The following is a 13,518-nucleotide window of genomic DNA, read 5'->3' on the forward strand; positions in this document are numbered from 1 at the left end:
CTTAAGTTGCTGTCTTCATGCTTGAATATTTCATGTGCTTCGCAAGATTAACTGCATATATCCATGAAATTCTACAGTAATGAGTGTGCACTGCTGAATAAAGAAAACCAGTTCAAATAATTAATTAATTGTGGCTACCTCTCCAACAGAGAGTTTGTTTAATCTCAACCAAAGTTCAAAGAAACCTAACTTTAACAACAAATGTTTAAAGTAATCAAGTCTTTAATTTGTTAAGTGCTGTAAATGAGCAAATTCAAATTTAAAGGAGGGAATAACCGCTAAAATTCCTTCACTCACCAAATTCCCAATGCCACACTCTGTACCAAGACATGCAAGTGTTGAGGTACTCTCTTCGTGCTTGTCTAAGGGCTCAAAGAGCAGAATACCCTAGATTTGACCCTTTTTTAATGCACTTAATTCATTGCCTTTGATGTGGAATTTTATCTGGAATATTTGACATGGGCTGCAATTGGTTGTGACTTCCTCAAAGATTTTCAGGTAGTGACTCACATTGGTTCTCCAAGCACAGCAACGCATTAAAATTAAATTTCAAAATGCTCTTCTTCCTCTTCTAATTCCCTCTAGTACCTAAGTCCTTTCTGTGTCCAGCCCTGCAACACTTCCAGAACACGAGCCAAGAGAATCTTCCTCCACATTGTTCCTCTTGGGCATTCCCTAATTCCTTTCTCCACCATTGGCAGGCCATGCCTTCACAGAGTTCCTAAACTTGAGAAGTTACATCCTTTTCTATAAGATATACCTTAAAATCTATTTCTTTTATCAAGTTATTGGTCACCTGTCTTTATGATTCCTTCCTTTGCTTGTTATTAATTTGATTAGGCTTTGCTGTGATAGTTCAAAGGATAAAAGGTAAATCTAACTTGTTGTTGACTGCTGGAAATTCTTTTCTTTGAAATTTAAACAGAGCTAAGACTAATAACTGGATTTATCCAGCTGAAGTATTGTCTGCAGCTTAATGAATAGGACTAGCTTCTCTAAGTCATGAAGCTGTGAGCTGAAGTCCTTTGTTAGAGACTGGAGCACAGATATCTAGGCTGACTCTATAGAGGGAGTGCTGCACTGTTGGCGGTGTTGTTTATCATTTGAGAATTTAAACGGAGGCTCTGGCAGGTGGATAGAAAAGAAGCAATGACCCAGATGGAAGAAGGAAGAGGAAATTATCCATGGTGCCCAGGCCAAAGTTTATTCACAAATCAGTGTCACTGGTACAGGTGACTTGCTGCCTGCTTGCTGTGTCCAAATTCAACGCTGTGTTTCCTACATTACAATGGGAACCACACTTCGATGATATTTCACTGACTGGAAAGTGCTTTGGAACACGCTGAGACCATGAAAGAGGCTATATAAATGCGACATCTTTACTCCTTTTTAAAGATTTGTGGGAAAATTGTCAAATCGTCTCCTATGCATTGTTTCATACTTTTCATGAGTTGTCATTTCACTCTTTTCTTCCCAGACAAGTTTACAATGATTGATAACAACAGTTTGAAGATCCAACGCATTAGCAAGAAGAATGAAGGCATTTACCGATGTGAGGGGAGAGTGGAGGCCCGGGGTGAAATTGATTTTAGAGACATCTCTGTTATTGTGAATGGTAAGATTACTAGATTGTTCTGTGCACTTTCTTCTTGCTCCTGGGTTTTGATTACTGTTCACTCCTGAATGAAATATGTATAAATGAGTCAACCATCTTGCTGAATTTTCAATATGACGTAATTTAGTGATGTTACTGTCTTTTGCATTTTGTTATTGTAGAAAGATAACTTGCCTTGTTCACTGCATAATATTAAAGCTCAATTTAAGTTTCTCCTCTCTATTCTTAACTCCTCACCCAGTCACTTCTTCCAGTCTCTGTGACCTCTTCCAGCCCGTCAAACTTCTGCAATATTTGTCCTCTCCAGTTCTGGATTCCCATTTTTTTTTCCAATATTAACTACTCAGTGAATGAACACTGACTTAAATAGGATCCAGTGTCCTGAGGGAAGCATTGGGAGAGGCTGAATAGACTGGGGCTATTTTCTCTGGAGCATTGGAGGATGAAAGGTGACCTTACAGTGGATTATAAAATCATGACAGGCATGGAAAAGGGTGAATAGTAAAGGTCCTTTCCCAGTGCAAAGGACTCCAAAATGAGAGGGCATAAGTTTAAGGGGAAAGATTTAGAAGGTTCTTAAGGGGCAGCTTTTTCATACAGAGGGTGGTGCATATATGTAATGAGCTGGCAGAGGAATTGGTCACGGCTGGTACAGTTCCAACATTTAAAAGGCATCTGAATGGATATACGAATAGGAAGGTTTAGAGGGATATGGGCCAAATGCTGGCAAATGGGAATGGATCAGTTTACAATATCTGGTCGGCATGGACGAGTTGGACTGAAGAGTCTGTTTCTGTGTTGTATGTCTCTATGACTATGACTCTCTATGTGGATTGAAGGGGCAGTAGAGCAGAAATTCAGTTGAGATCGGTGCCTCATGGGAGATTTCTCAGAAAGGACTTGCACTTCACAAAGAATTGAGGAGCTGAAAACTCTTCATATCAGTGCTATTGCCAAAGCACAAGAACACCTAAGACTTTTTACCTATATTCTGTACAGATTCTGATGCCTTGTGGTGGTTGCCAATGCTCAGCATTGCAAAGTTATGTTTGTTTCAGCAAAAATGTAGGTTCTGGACACACAACATAAGAGCAGAAGTAGACCACTCAGCCACTTGCTCTTGGTCCATCCCCCCCCCCCCCCCACCTCCCCGCACCCCCCCCCCCCCCAATTCAGTAGATATTGGTTGATTAGGGGAAAATACAGCAGATGCTGGAATTCTGAAACAAACACAAAAAAGGCTGGAGAAACTCAACAGGTCTGTCAGAATCTTTGGACACAGAAACAGAGTTAACATTTCAAGTCTGCACAACACTCCTTTGGAACTCTCCATTGAAGTTCTTTCTAGATTTTGCTCAAGAAAGGAACAAGTATAAGGATTTTTTTTTCACTCAGTGTATAGTGAGGAATGTACTGCCTGGAAATATGGTGGAGGCAGGTTCAATTGACGCATTCAAGACAACATTTGGTAATTACTTGGATAAAAGCAATATGCAAGAGAATGGAGAAAAGCAGGAGATCGGCATGAAATAATAATGCTCATTTAATGGTGCCAGGATTGAGGATGCCTCTGAGCAAGCATGGGATATTCTGAAAGGGAGGGTGAGTAGGCAGAGATTGTGGCCAATATTGGTACTAATGACATATGCAGGAAGAGAAATAAGGTCCTGGAAAGGGAATTGATGGAGTTTGATAGAAAGTTGAAAAGGAGGACCTCTTGGGTTGCAATCTTGGGTTTATTTCCTGTGCTACGTACTCGTGAGGCCAGAAATAGGAAGATAATGCAGTTGAATACGTGGCTGCAGAGGTGATGTAGGAGGGAAGGCTTCAGATATCTGGATCATTACAATCCTCCAGGGCAGGTGGGACATGTATAAGAAGATAGGGTTACACCTAAACTGCAGGGGTTGCACGGTTGCGCAGGGGTGAGCACTGTTGCCTCATGGCACCAGGAATCCAGGTTCAATTCCACACCCTCTGGCGACTATGTGGAGTTTGCACGTTCTCCCCATGTCTGCATGGGTTTCCACTAGGTGCTCCAGTTTCCCCCCAAAGTCCAAAGATGCGCAGGTTAGATGAATTGGCCATGCTAATTTGCCCATATTGTTCAGGGATGTGTAGAATAGGTGCATTAGTCAGGGGGAGATGTCGAGTAATAGGACAGGGGAAAGTGTCTGAGTGGAATACTCTTCAGAGGGTCGGTTGGACCAAATGGCTTTTTTCAACACTGTAGGGCTTCTATGATTCTATCTTTGTAGGGAGGTTTACTAATACCACTCAGGAGGGCTTAAACTAGTGTGGCAGGGGATGGAAACCAGAGAAGTAGATCTGTGTTTGAAGACAATAGAGGGACTAAATCAAATAAGTCTAGTAGGAACAACAGGCAGTTTCAGGTTAATGTGATACATTCAAGGATGAGTGCTTTGAAATGTTTTTATTTTAATGCAAGTGGTATAACAGACTGCTTCCTCCCCACTGCTTAGAGGTTTATAATAAATAACTAAAAATATCACTGCTCCCTTCCCGTTTCTCACCTCTAACCACATAGATTCTAATTGGGAACTGTATCTCGTTCAAGGGCTGTGATACTGCTACACCTCCTTCCTTTTCACTAACTTTGGCCTGATAATCTGGGATGTTACCTATCCAGGCCTGTTCTGGCTTGAGCAATGTTTTTGGGAATGTTACTGTGCCATATCTGCCTAGAGCAAATTCTGCTCCCAGTTCCCCAGTTTTGTTTGTGATACTCTGTGCATTTACATATGTACAATTTAACCCCGCCCTTTATCCTTTGGCACCTCTTAAAGTATGACATACTGAGGAAAGTGTGCTATTCTTTGGAACTGAATAGTTTATTATTAATCCAGAACTGAAATCTCTGAGACTGTATGTAATATCAGGAGCTGCCGTAGATGTTTATTCAATTTTTCAATTCCATGTTAACCACATATTGTTTTTTATATAATGGGACCTCACGTAAGTATTATCACATCAGATACAGTTACTCATATAATCCATACAGTGTGAAAGCAGGCCATTCAACCCATCAAGTCCACGCCAACCCTCTGAAGACTATCCCACCCCCACCCCCAGACCCACCTCCCTACTCTATCACCCAGCATTTCCCATGGCTAGTCCACCTAACCAGCACATTCCTGAATACTATGGACAATCTAGCATGGCTAATTCACCTGACCTGCACATCTTTGGACTGTGGGAGGACACCAAAGCACCTGGAGCATACTCACGCAGATACGGGGAGAATGTGCAAACTTCACACAGGCAGTTGCCCCAGGCTGGGATTGAACCCAGGTCCCTGGCGCTGAGGCAGCAGTGCTAACCACTGAGCCACCATGATGCCATACTCCTCTGCAGTCTAAGCCCCATCATGATGACAGATCAAATACTTATCTTTCAACTACCATCTGTGAAGAAGCGGTTGGTCTGATTCTATCACTTTGCTGGCAAAAGCCTTTCATCAAGAATTCATTCCTGATAAAGGGCTTATGCCCAAAACATCGACTCTCCTGTTCCTCAGATGCTGCCTGACCTGCTGTGCTTTTCCAGCACCACACTCTCGACTCTAATCTCGAGCATCTGCAATCCTCACTTTCTCCTCTATCACTTTGCTGTTTGGGGCCTCTGCAGTGGATTCTATGCTTACCTCTTGAACAAGCAGTGGGCAGTTGGATTCTACCTTTATTAATTCATAAGCCAGACCCAAATCAAAAGACTTGCATTTACTCAGTACCTTTCACAACCTTGGAATTCTTGAAGCTCTTCAGCACCAGTATAGTACTTCCAGAGTGTGTCTCTGTTATAATGTTGGAATTGATCAGTCATTTCTTGTGCACAGCAAACTCTCACAAGCAGGGTGAGGAGAGTTACGGAGAGGAGAGAAGAAGAGAGGAGAGTTACGGAGAGGGTTAAGACAACAGTGAGTGTTCCATGGACCTTGAATAGTGGTGGTAGTGTCTTAAAAATCTGACAGAGAGTGCTACAGAGGCATTAGTTAGACATCTGATGGAAAGACTGCATCCCTGACAGTGCAGCACTCCCCAGAATTGTGCTGAGAGGTCCACAAAGGGCATGCACTTAAGTGTTAATGGTTGAATTTGTAATCTGCAGGCTGAGAGTTTGTGAATGTATTTGCCGTGATATTTACTGGCCTTCAGTTGTTCCAGATTAGCTCCCCAGCCATATTTAATAGCATATAAATTTCATAGCACATTTGTTCCTCACTGAAGTACTTTGACGAGACAGTATTCCTACTAGACCTATTTAAGGATATATGGTGAGGCTGGTCTCAGCTCATGTAAGACAAGGTTTCTATTGCATGGTGATGCTTATGGCTTGTGTTTACAAGGTTACAAAAAGAACAAAGTTACTCAGTACAACTGCACACCAGATGACTCAGTGCAGAGACTGGAAATAAGCTCAAATCTCTCCTGGTTAGACCCTGAAAGAGCTGCAGAGATGAAAAGCTGAGCAACTAATGATTGCAAATGCGTCAAGGTAGTAGAACACTATACCTCAGAGAGATGCAGACTAGTTTTCACTTGTAGGATTTTACAGTGTAATCTTTTCTAGGAAGCTAAGGGGATGGATGGCATGATTAGACGTAGTCTTTCAGAATCAAAATCATTAACTGGAGAATCTCTAATACAGGAGTCTTCACTTGCAATGACAAATCTTCCTGTGTGGAGCGACTATAGTTTGGCAGCCCCATGGTTTCTTTAACCAGTTAAGATGATTTCCTTACCTAATCCACTTTTATCCCTCACCTGATTTCCCTTGTTCAAAAAGTAGCTGACTAAAACTGGGGGAATAATGTCTGACAATCTCTGGAACAGAATGATTAATCCCATGCAGATCAAACCGGAATTTCAGCCAATTCTTAAAACAACTCAACCACCCAAAACTAATCAGGCTCCATTAGACAGTTTTCAGTAAAAGGAAAGGAGCTGTAAATCTTTCAGCCCTGCAGACGTGAGTTAAATAACCAATTGTACACCAATAACCAATAACAGATGGCAGTTTGTTTCTGACATCACAAGAATGCAAGAAACGGAGTGAAGAAGACCATTCGGCCCATTGATCTTGTTCTGCCCCTCAGCATGATCATGACAGATACAGGGGTCCAACTCCATTTTCCGGCTCGTCGCCCAAATCCCATGATGCATTAGGAGAAAGCGAGAACTGCAGATGCTGGAGATCAGAGTCAAAAAGTGTGGTGCTGGAAAAGCACAGCCGGTCAAGCAAAATCCGAGGGGCAGGAAAATCGACGTTTGGAGCATAAATTCTCCGGATAAAGAGTTTATGCTCAAAATGTCAACTCTCCTGCTCCTCGGATACTGCCTGACTGGCTGTGCTTTACCAGCACCACACTTTCCAACTCCCATAGTGGGTGGCACGGTGGCACAGTGGTTAGCACTGCTGCCTCACAGCACCAGAGACCCGGGTTCAATTCCCGCCTCAGGCAACTGACTGTGTGGAGTTTGCACGTTCTCCCCGTGTCTGTGTGGGTTTCCTCCGGGTGCTCCGGTTTCCTCCCACAGTCCAAAGATGTGCAGGTCAGGTGAATTGGCCATGCTAAATTGCCCATAGTGTTAGGTAAGGGGTAAATGTAGGGGTATGGGTGGGTTGCGCTTCGGCGGGACGGTGTGGACTTGTTGGGCTGAAGGGCCTGTTTCCACACTGTAAGTAATCTAATCTAATGATTCATTGTAAGGCTAAAATTTCTCCATTTTGTCCTTAAATATATCCAATGATCCAGCCTCTACAAACCTCTGGGATAGAGAATTCCAAGATTTACAATCCTCTGAATGAAGTAATTTCTCCTCATTTCAGTCCTAAATGATCAGCCACACATCCTGAGACTGGCTCCCCGTTTCTTATTTCCCAAAGCAAAGGAAACAATCTTTTATCACCTGCCCTGCTCAACCACTTCAGTGTTTTATATGCTGCAGGATGATCATCTCTTGTTACTCTAAAGTAAAGTATCCCCTCAATTAATATTTCTATCACCATAGGCAGCTCCCTCAATCCACCCAATGATCCCTTCCATTGATTTGGAGAGAATTACTGTGTGCTGCTGATTGCCTCTCCAGTAAAATGACATTAGGTAAAGTTGTAACTCAAAGAACATTATGAAGACAAGGTTCTGACAGCAAATACTGATTAACAGAAAATTCTATCTCTCCAGATTAAACAGCAACAAGTTATGATAAATGATCCCATGGTAGTATATTTTCAACTGGGTATTTTCCCATGTTTTTGACAAACATTTATCCCTCAATCAGCATCACTGGAAACACATTATTTGGTTGTGGTCACATTATTGCTTATGAGAAGCTCTTGTGCTTAAGGTAGTTGCTGTGTTTCCAACATTATAATGGGAAGTCCATATTTGGCTGTAATGTGCATTGGGTTGCTCTGTTTTGGTGAAAGGTCCTTTCATTTCTTTAATAAATGCATTAAAAATGCACAAGAATTTTCTTTCTTTTGCACATTTAAGATTTCTTGGCAGGCAGAGTGCCCTTGAGCCAATCAGTTAGCTCAGTTGGCTGGAAGGCTGGTTTGTGATGCAGAGTATTGTCAACAATGTGGGTTTGATTCTGATACCAGCTGAGGCCACCTTGAAAGTCCCATCTTCTCAATGGCTCCCAGTATGTGGTGGCCCTCAGGTTAAATTCATCACCAATGAGAGCCTATGGTGACTTTACCTTTGGGGTCTTGTGGTGCAGTGGTAGTATCCCTACATTTGAACCCAGGAAGCCTGGAATCAAGTTCAACCTCCTCCAGAGGTGTGTCAAAACATCACTGAATAGGTAGATGAGAAAATATCTAAAGGCACCTACAACTGTCTCCCTTAAGAAGGTGTATGGTCTGTTGGCTTTCATTAACAGGAGGATTGAGTTTCAGAGCCATGAGGTTATGCTGCAGCTCTATAGAGCCCTGGTTAGGTCACACTTGGAATATTGTGTTCACTTCTGGTCGCCTCATTATAGGAAGGATGTGGAAGCTTGAGAGAGGTCGCAGAGGAGATTTACCAGGACGATGGACTGGAGGGTGTGTCTTGTGAAGTACGGTTGAGGGAGCAAGGGCTTTTCTCATTGAAGCGAAGAAGGATGAGAGGTGACCTGATAGAGGTGAACAAAATGATGACAGACATAAGTTGAGTGGATAGCCAGAGGCTTTTGCCCAAGATGGAAATGACTATCATGAGGGGGCATAATTTTAGGGTAATTGGAAGAAGTTTTAGGGGCAATGTCAGAGGTAGTTTCTTTACACATAGAGTGGTGGGTGTGTGGAATGCAGTGCCAGCAACGGCAGTAGAGCCAGATACATTAGGGACATTTAAGCGACTCTTGGATAGGCACATGGATGATAGTAAAATGAGGGGTATGTAAGTTAGTTTGATCTTAGAGTAGGAGAAAAGGTCGGCACAACATTGCAGGCTGAAAGGCCTGTACTGTGCTGTACTATCCTATGTTCTGTGGTCTATGTTCTGTAAAGGGTGGAGGGGGAGTTCAGAATGTCGGAGTTCATGTAATTGCACAGTTGAGTGTGAAGGGACATAATCCGGATAGTTCAGTGTCTTTAAATACTCCACAGGGTAGTCTGTGCTGTGAACAAAGTGTGAGATGATTTCTTGATACCTAAGGTGTGGCGGTCAGTGGTGGGGGTCAGAGGAAACTCCAGAATATCAATCCCTATGTCTACCACATTATATTGTTTCATCATTTTAAAGATCCTTCGCAATTACACAACTGTTCAGCTTCATTATAACTTTGTACAGAAAATCTGCAGTATTTAGATCTTCAAGCTGCATCAACCTGATGTTATCCCTGGATTCATTAATCTACCTCAGCTCCTGGTCAAGCAACATCAGGATATGAACATTCTCATCCTTATTTTCTATTGACTCTATGATTTGACTTTGCCCTATCATCCTGACATCCCAACAACCTTCCACAATATCAACAACTCCTCTAATTCTGACCATCTCTTATGTTAATTATACTGCCAGTGACGGCATTGCCTTGAGCTTTCTGGAATCAGAACTCTGAAATTCTCGATCTACACTGCTCTGGCTTCCTTACACACTTTATTCTTTTAAGACATTTCTTAAAACCTCTGTCTTTGACCAACATTTTCGCCATCTGATCAAATATCTCCTGATGCAATTTGGTGTCACACTTTGTTTGATGATACTCCTTTGAAACATCTTAGGGCTTTCCATTCTGATAAACATGATGTGGAGGAGCCAGTGTTGGAGTGGGGTGGACAAAGTTAAAAATCACACAACACCAGGTTATAGTCCAACAGGTTTATTTGGAAGCACTAGCTTTTGGAGCACCGCTCCTTCATCAGGTGGTTGTGAAATAGAACCATAAGACACTGAATTTAGAGCAAAAGATTACAGTGTCATGCAAGTAAAATGATATATTTAACATATATTTCATTTCTTAGCTACTGTTTAACATTTTGAGAAGGTTTTGTGTTTGTTACCTTTGTAAACTTTGGATTAACAGAGTATATCTACTAATTTCCATTGCAAATGTTATTCCCTTGTTCAAGATAGGGAATAGGGATAATCATGGGAACTACAGGCCAGTCAGTGTTACATCTGTGGTGGGCAAATTATTGGAGAGGATGATAAGGGACAGGATTTATGTCTACTTAGAATGCCATAACTTAATTAGAGATAGTCAGCATGGCTTTATGAGGGCAGGTCAAGCCTCACAGACCTTCTTGAATTCTTTGATGATGTGAGAAAACACATTGATGAATGTAGAGCAGTGGATGTGGTATACATGGATTTTAGCAAGGCGTTTAATAAGGTTCCCCACGGTAGGCTCATTCAGAAAGTAAAGTGACATGGGATACAGGGAAATCTACTAGGAGACAGTGAGGTTGGCAAATGCTGGAGATCAGAGTTGAGAGTGTGTTGCTGGAAAAGCACAGCAGGTCAGGCAGCATCCAAGGAACAAGAATGACCTGATGAAGGGCTCAGACCCAAAACGTCAATTCTCCTGTTCCTCGGATGCTGCCTGACCTGCTGCGCTTTTCAAGCAACACACACTCAACTCTGATCTCCAGCATTTGCAGACCTCACTGTCTCCTAGTTGATTTCAACCTTACCGTGAAGTCTCTTCCAAGGATGCTTACCTTGAAGAAGTTCTCCTCCTGTCTCTACGAAGATCTCAGTGAGCCTCTGTCTCACTGTACTCCTCATTCCTGATGAATGGCTCCAGCCCAAAACATAAATTTTCCTGCTCCTTGGATGTTGCCTGACCTGCTGTCCTTTTCCAACAACACACTCTCAACGACAGGGGAATCTGGCTGTCTGGATACAGAATTGGCTGGCCCATAGAAGACAGAGGAAGGTAATAGATGGAAAATATTCAGCCTGGAACTCGGTGACCAGTGGTGTTCAGCAGGGATAGGGTCTGGGACCTCTGCTCTTTGTGATTTGTATTAATGACTTGGATGAGGAAGTGGAAGGGTGAGTTAGTAAGTTTGCCAATCACACAAAGATAGGTGGAGTGGTGGATAGTGTGGAGGGATGTTGTCGGTTGCAATTGGAAATTGGCAGGATGCAGAGCTGGGCTAAGAAGTGGCAGATGGAGTTCAACCAGGAAAAGTGTGAATAGATTCACATGGAACGTTGATTTTGAATACAGAATACTGGGTTAAAGGCAGGATTCTTGGCAGTGTGGAGGAACTGAGGGATCTTGGGGTCCATGTTCATAGATCACTCAAAGTTGCCACCCAATTTGGCAGAGTTGTTAAGAAGGCATATGGTGTATTGGCTTTCATTAGCAGGTGGATTGAGTTTAAGAGCTGTGAGGTTATGCTGCAGCTCTATAAAGCCCTGGTTAGATCACACTTGGAATATTGTGTTCAGTTCTGGTCACCTCATGATAGGAAAGATGTGGAAGATTTAGAGAAGGTGCAGGGGAAATTTACAAGGATGCTGCCTAGACTGGAGGGTGTGTCTTATGAAGTAAGGTTGAGGGAGCTAGGGCTTTTCTCATTGGGGTAAAGAAGGATGATAGGTGACTAGATAGAGGTGTACAAGGTGACGAGAGGCTGAGATACAGTAGATAGCCAGAAACATTTTCCCAGGACAGAAATGACTACCACAAGGGGGCATAATTTTCAGGTGATTGGAGGAGAGTTTAGGAGAGATGTCAGACTTAGGTTCTTTACACAGACAGTGGGGGGTGCGTGGAATGCACTGCCAGCAGCGGTAGTAGAGTCAGATACATTAGGGACATTTAAGTGACTCTTGGATAGGCACATGGGTGATAATAAAATGAAGGGTATGTAGGTTAGTCTGATCTTAGAGTAGGATAAAAGGTCAGCACAACACAGATGGCCGAAGGGCCTGTACTGTTCTATGTTCTAACAGAACGACTGAAACCGTATTCCAAACTCTTTCATAATGTGGCCCTATTTCAGTGCCTCACATTTGTAACTTCAGAGTGAAAATTGCCCACAGAAGAATGAGAGAGCTTTTAAACCAGGATTGGATGTGTGAAAGTTTCTTCATGCGGGGGGAGGGGAAGGGAGGGTAAGTGTTGACCAGTTTGGTGGGGAAGGGGTGGGAGGTGTTGAGCAGGGCACTGGTGAACCTTTAAAACTACTAGGTTCACCCTGAAATAAAGCACAGAGTGAAGTCACATTCACTGACGGGTAGAAAGACATAGGAACGTTTAACTGGGCCGTGCTACTGTCAAAATACAGGTGAGATCCCTGAACACCATTGCTGCCTTATGGCTCATCATCCCAAAATCTTGCCCATAACCTGATTGGGTTCTGCCACCTTCTATTTGGGAACTCTGGATTAAGCCATTGTACAAGGCAAACATAGAGGGAAACAATGATCTAATTACAACCAGACAAGAGCAAATGTACCAATCAGTCATCTCCCTCGCAGGAACAGTGTCGGCTTCATTAACAGATTCCCTTGCTCACTTTAAAATTAACGTCAATCGTAAATTTACTGTAATGATGGCAACTTAACAACAGCTGTCATAGAGTCATAAACTTATACAACACAGAAACACATGTTTCAGTCCAACCAGTCTATGCCAAACATAATCCCAAACTAAACTATTCCCACCTGTCTTCTTCTAGCCCATATTCCTTTAAGCCTTTCCTATTCATGTACATACCCAAATATCTTTTAAACTACAAAATAAATGTTTATCTAGGTAATTGACAGCAATGTAACTTGCTATAACTTTCACACAGTTGTAGGTAGGGTCCAGAATGTGCTGCATTGAAATGTGGTGGAAGTATGTTCAACAGAAGCATTCAAAAAAGGCATTGGGCAATTATCCAGATGGAATTGATGTACAGGGATAAAGGAAGAAGGCAGAAGATTGGGCTTTAGGAAATAGAACCAGTGTGGGCATGATGAGTTGAATGGCCTGTTTCTATATGTAACAGGACTGTGATTCTGTGATAACACCAGAAACATGTTAATTTAGGCACATTGGACAAGTACCATCAGGGTCAAAGATAGAAGACAGAGGGTGGTGGTGGAGGGTTGTTTTTCAGACTGGAAGCCTATGACCAGTGGAGTATCGCAAGGATCGGTGCTGGGTCCGCTACTTTTCATCATTTATATAAATGAATTGGATGTGACCTTAAGAGGTATAGTTAGTAAGTTTGCAGATGACACCAAAATTGAGGGTATAGCGCACAGCGAAGAAGGTTACCTCAGATTACAACGGGATCTTGCTCGGATAAACCAATGAGCTGAGGAGTGGCAGATGGAGTTTAATTTAGATAAATGTGAGGTGCTGTATTTTGGGAAAACAAATCTTAGCAGGAATTATATATTTACTGGTAAGGTCCTAGGGAGTACTCTTGAATAAAGAGACCTT

General features: G+C 42.5%; 1 protein-coding gene across 2 annotated transcripts in view; it reads left to right on the forward strand.

The window, feature by feature from the left end:
* The window catches only part of LOC140486503 (neural cell adhesion molecule 2-like), a 1,585,952-nt gene that overhangs the window by 1,129,695 nt on the left and 442,739 nt on the right, over window positions 1-13,518 (forward strand). For both annotated transcript variants that reach the window (XM_072585745.1, XM_072585744.1), the window contains exon 5: window positions 1,478-1,615. In XM_072585745.1, coding sequence (XP_072441846.1) covers window positions 1,478-1,615 — 138 coding nt within the window. The remainder of the gene's footprint in view (window positions 1-1,477; window positions 1,616-13,518) is intronic.

Source organism: Chiloscyllium punctatum, chromosome 15, assembly GCF_047496795.1.
Source record: "Chiloscyllium punctatum isolate Juve2018m chromosome 15, sChiPun1.3, whole genome shotgun sequence".
Lineage (NCBI taxonomy): Eukaryota > Metazoa > Chordata > Chondrichthyes > Orectolobiformes > Hemiscylliidae > Chiloscyllium > Chiloscyllium punctatum.